This window comes from Thermobia domestica, chromosome 16, assembly GCF_964235325.1.
Source record: "Thermobia domestica chromosome 16, izTheDome1.hap1.1, whole genome shotgun sequence".
NCBI classification, from domain to species: Eukaryota; Metazoa; Arthropoda; class Insecta; order Zygentoma; family Lepismatidae; genus Thermobia; species Thermobia domestica.
This window is the reverse complement of record NC_137469.1, coordinates 180,471,633-180,477,632: the sequence shown is the minus strand read 5'-3', so window position 1 is coordinate 180,477,632 and position 6,000 is coordinate 180,471,633. Positions and strand designations below refer to the sequence as shown.

Below are 6,000 nucleotides of genomic sequence, written 5' to 3'. Positions count from 1 at the left end.
ATCATGAAAGCGCTATACCAATGGGCTCATTTTCGCTAATCATTTGATTAAAAGTATATGTTCTCATACTGTAGGAGGGGAACATTCGCACTTCCTACGCCCTGAAGTGACAGAATATTTTTTTTCAGGCTCCGAGTGTTCATTCCTACGGAAAGAGGATTGGACTTTAATTTTTGGTTGCCCTTGATCTTCACGAATAGGACATATACCAAGTAACATGTTTGCATTAAAAACTACACGTCTGAGATTAATCTCATTTTGGATAAATGATGCTGTATACCGTAGTTTGTGTTTCGCCCAAGTGTACGGGAATTTTCAGTGCCTGGCGATTATGTCATCCACCTTCCTTTAAAGGTAATTCGGTTGTAATACTTCCCTGCAAATGCTTCTGACTCAACTGGTGGAGCACTTTTACCGTAAATCTCCATATGGCTGTACCGTCCGCAAGTGTCCCTTATTGTACAGCGCCAAAATTACCTCTTGTGGTGAAAATTGGAACTAATTTTATTTGCTATACCATTCACTTCTAGAAATTCCCAAATATGTTACTACTAAGTGTGATTGCATTCTGTCGTGTGGTTACGTCTCCAGAGTTTTCTGAACATCGATACTGATTTTATGATAACCTGGTACTTTAGCCAAAAAGCAAATCAAACGTGCGTTAACTTTCCACAACATGCGGCATTAAGTGACGCCGGAACAAAATCCTGAATAAAAATCAAGAAGGAAACTAATGTGGAATATTTAACATTCAGGAAAATTGTAAGTACCAATAGGAACGAGACAAATATTAATTACAAAAATAAATAAAGCAAACATTTTACCAATATACAAAACATTAACTATTCGATCGTAGTAGAAAGTTGCTTTCTTAAGAAAATAATCACTGTCATTAACCGTAAATTCAAACAAAAGTTAACTATACATGAAAAGCGTTCAACTAACTTTCTAAACACCATTGTTGATAACAATTACACAGAAACATATTTTGGAAGATACTTTTACTTCATCAGTTTGAAAACACAAAAGAAATGGACTTGTAAAATTGAAAATAATCTTCAATCTTCCAAGTTCGAACTTTTTGAATTACAAGCTGATGAAGGAAGAAGTACCTTCCGAAATATCTTTTTGTGCATTTTGTCAATGGCGGTAATTATTTAGTTATTTGAAGAATTTTAATATTTTCTTCACCATCATCCGCTGCGTAATTTGTTAACAGTTAATTGTATTTTAAAAGGTTTTAAACATCATTATAATTGAACTATCAAATTAGGTTACTAACCAGCTTCAGTCGCTGCTCTCTATCTTGAATACATTTCTCATCGACAAGTGTAAATTCCTTCATCGTTCCCAAAGGTAGAAGTGTGATGACGTCAAACTGGTCATTTCCGTCCACGGAAGAGGACAAACTGCTACACGAACGTTCTTTCCACTCTTCTTCTATCCATGTAACTTTAGCGAAAACATTTGCTACCGTTGATCGAAGGCGTAGTAATTCTTCAAATATACTTTCATCTGTGAAAAAAGAAATAAATTATAAGTAGCTAATGCTGTAATGAAGTGCTTTTTCCACTCTTTTTCCCACACTATCAACGGAAGAAAATTTTTGAAATGTCAAAATAAAATTTACAACATACATATCAGGGCCTCGAAATTAAAAGGGTATACCGTGTCACTAAGGTTCATTGATGTTCAGAAAATCTACAAGGTACTTATAAAATAATGTTTTTTCTTTTTTTTACTATTGGTCAGTTAAAATGATTTTTGAGTCTACACCCATTAATGGCTACAATACAAACTACAATAAACTTAAGATGCCGGAAATAAGGCACTATACGTAGAAACTTATTCTTACAGTGTAAATTACATTATACTATTGAAATAGAATACCGAAGTGCGTTACAAAGTCATGGTTATCGACTGTAGTCTGTCTCAATAACATGTTTGAAAATTAGGATATTATGTATTTTTAAAAAAGGAATAAAATTTATTACTCAAATTGATATTGCTCCTCTTCTCGCAGAGTTTTAATTGAAATTAATAAGACTCAGAAATAGCTGTGAAGACTACGAAACGAAGATAAATGTCGTAAAAATTAAGGCAATGGTATTGGAACGAAGGAAAATAAGGATAACATAGGAGGGGTCGTACATGTTTCCTACGCAAGATGTAAAATGTGAACATTAAACTATAAAATCGAAATGGTAAAGAAAAGGTTTAAAGAGATACACTTATTTTGTGCAACCTTCAACAAAGATTGCAGATAAGATTCATAGTGCTTTTTTAATGGAGCACTGAGTAGGTTGGACGCAAATAAAGACTTATTACTATATTACTTTTTAAAAATTTACTACTTATCGTCGAGTGATTAGAAGACGGAACTCCGCTGGTCTTCCTTTTGTCTATAATCACATTTCCTCCTATGCCACTATCTTCATCCTTCTGTTCAGCACTACTTGAACCAGAGTTTGTATCCTGCGGTACGTTGGAAGGTGAATGTGTAGAAAAAAAAAAGGTTTCCAATACAGGAAACGCATGGGACTTCTGTTGTGAGACACCATTCACATCTTCGTCACATGTTTCTATCTCTTCACCTGGGTACAATTTTCTGTGTACCTTTGTTTTCCGTTTAGGTCTTCCAACCACCTCCTCTTCTGGATCTGTTTCTAAATTAGATGCTAAATCTGTCTTTAGCAGGTCTAATCTTGCTGCTGAATAGCTGTATAAAGTAAACAAGAGAATAATATAATGCACAAAATTGCTACCCATCTCGAGAAATAAAATTACCTGACTGAATCTCCAGGTCAAACTTAAATGTTTTCATGTTCAATATTAAGTGGAAAACATGTTATTTTCAAGCAGTGGCGTAGGGAAGGGGAGGGCCCAGGATGCCGGGCCCCCCAAAGGGTTCCGACAATGTACTTTGCTACTTTCATATTCGTAATTTCTAATCTCTAATGTTTGATCAGTTACAGCAATTCAAAAGATTTGCTTGTGTTAAACAGCGGTTAGAAAAATACGCAAATAAAGAAACCAAAAAAAAGCAACGGAGAAAAATCTAAACAAGACATTAATTTAGAGAAAGACAAAAAAAAGCTGTAGAAAAGTGATTAGAACGAAAAAAACAGTAGTTGAGTTAATTTTGGCGAAGGAATGTCCGAAAACAGCAATCGAGAAACAACGAAGAAATATCTAAAGGAGCCAGCACTTCAGAGAAAAATTTATTATTATAACTATAATAATAATAATAATAATAATAATAATAATAATAATAATAATAATAATAATAATATAACTAATATAAATAAACATTCTGACTCAACAAACGAACATATATATATATATATATATATATATATATTGTCACGGGATGAGTGTCACGGTACGCTGAAATTCTGGAAGATTTTAAGATTTAAATTTATTCAATCTCATTAATTGGTTTCAGAAGGAAATAGTAAAATGTTTGTTTATGATTTAAATTGTTGTAATTAGGTTGCAGACATATTATAACATCGTATTACGCATTGCTGATGCTTGTTGTTTTCTTCAAGGAATAGACACGAGTCTGCAGTGTCAAAAGAATAACAAAAACAAATACGAAACAAATAAATGTAAAACGTTGTAGAATTTATGTCAACATGTAAACATTATCAAAATTAGGTAAAAGTGTGAATTTCGCAGACATAAGCTGTCTGGAGAATTTGGTTAATGAGATAAAATGCAGAAATTGTGATTCAGCACAATTTCGGCTCAGAGATGTAGAAGTTTCAGAATTTGTAATCAAGGAACAACAAATTCGTCATCGTGAACACGATGATAAAAAGCTAATGTCAGACTGAATTGGGATCAGTTCTGAGAGACCCGTAGGAGGATCAGTCTTGGACTAGTCTTCGAGGATTATTCTCGATAGAGTCACTATTGGGAATCAGCTGTTAACAACATTGCCAGTGGACATCCATCCACTGTGAGGAAGTTAGAAGACGAACTTCGTAGCCAGAAGTTCGAATCCAGTTCATCGAGGTATGTTATAATACATCTCTGATATTCTAACATTGACCAATTCACCAACAGTTCTATGAAATGTGATTTAACAGTTTTACTTAATATTTTACATCACAACATCCTATTAAACTCTACTTTAAAAGATCGCTTAAATAATGAATACTCTAAAGGTAAACAGTCGCATTTATAATTAATTGAATCACCTTTCGCATGTTGTTCTATAAAAATCCTACGCTGTAGGTTGGTGGAGATAGAAGGAGTTCAATGTATTCCTACCTGCTTCAGATAGTAGGTAGAAGCAACTGATACTGTGTCATTTAGTTGTACATCCCTGCATATTAGGCCCGAAACACAGTAATGGTTGTCAATATATATATATATAATATGCTCCAACACTAAGGCCGCCCAAACAAAAGTCCTGGCTACGCTACTGTTTTCAACCTTACAGTATGCTGATTATACATTTTAACAGTAGTAGAAAATGGATCGATCTGGAACACCTTCGGACAATATCGCTCAACTCACGGGCCCCTGGGAAATTGAGCACCGTACACCGTGAGCCCACGGTCTTTTACGACCTCCATTTTAGGGGTGAATTTGTTCCCTTTTATGACCACTTTTTAGGGGGTGTATTCGTTCTCTTTTACGAGCATATTTTAAGGAGTGAACTCGTTCCCTTTTATGAGCATATTTTTCAACCCCTACGAACACATAACATAACAAGGGTGAACTCGTTCTCTTTTATGAGCATTTTTTCAACATAGCAGACAATGAACATAGCAAAGGGGTACGAACACACAACTATTTAACAAAGCAAGGGTGTATTATTTTCCAACTCCTATTTTAACATAGCAGAAACTACGAACACATAGAAGAGCAGATAACACAAGGGTGTATTCGTTCTCTTCTATGATCACTTTTTCAACACTTATTTAAACATAGCACAGCTTATAAAAGAGCATGGCTTATTTTCCAACCCTTATTTTAACATAGCAGAAAATACAGTGAGACTATGAACACATTGCAGAGCATAAGACTACCTAACATAACAAGGGTGTATTCATTTTTCCAACCCTTACGAACACATAACATGGCAAGGGTGTATTCGTTTTCAACCCCTTAGCATCAGACTACATAACATAACAGATCCAACCCCTATTTTAACATAGCATAAGACTACGAACACATAGCAGATAGGGTGAACTCGTTTCCAACCCCTATTTGAACATAGCAGAAATTACATAAGACTACGGGGGTGTATTCCACCCCTATTTGAACATAGCAGAGAATAGGGGTGTATTCGTTCCCTTTTGTGAGCATATTTTTCAACCCCTATTTTAACATAGCAGGGCTAGTAAAAGAGTATGGCTCATTTTTCAACCCCTATTTGAACATAACAGATAATACATTCGAACCCTATAGCAAATATTCTTTTAAGGAGTGAACTTGTTCTAACCTATATTTAAAGGTTGCAGAGGAATGCGAACTTCCGTGTTTTGTTATCAGTTACATAATAACTTCCGCCATATATGGATAATTCTCATTACGTCATTCATCCGGATTTTAAAAAAACATTGAGCTAGTTTTCTCTTTAACAGACAATACGGTCATTCAACGATAGGATTAAAAAAAGGAATCCCTGAACGTGATTTGATTATATCATCTCTATTGCGTAATATGTTGATCGCTCGCGGTATAACTTGTCATTCAACGATAGGATTAAAAAAAGAGGGGAATCCCCGACCGTGACTCATCCCTATTGCGCAATATGACGTAATGCGATCACACAGGTATAAAAGACTGACCGAAATATTTTTTTGTAATCACTTTCTTCTTGGTGTTTTAAGTGTAAAGTTCAGATTTTATTGTGTGTGTGTTTATATTATTAGTGTAGTTTTGTTTTCTTTTTTAGGTAAGACATTTTGTAACAATAATATATTATAAAAACTCACTTCAGAATTATTATAGTAACTATGAGTTATTTAAAAAAAGGCAACA

At 34.4% G+C, this 6,000-nt stretch overlaps 1 protein-coding gene across 1 annotated transcript in view; it reads right to left on the bottom strand.

The window, feature by feature from the left end:
• Nucleotides 1-1,202: 1,202 nt before the first annotated feature.
• Nucleotides 1,203-6,000, bottom strand: part of LOC145673524 (uncharacterized) — a 70,742-nt gene continuing 65,944 nt past the window's right edge. Inside the window, exon 3 of the mRNA XM_081743305.1 lies at nucleotides 1,203-2,719. Within this exon, the coding sequence (XP_081599431.1) occupies nucleotides 2,284-2,719 (436 nt within the window). The 3' untranslated portion in view covers nucleotides 1,203-2,283. The remainder of the gene's footprint in view (nucleotides 2,720-6,000) is intronic.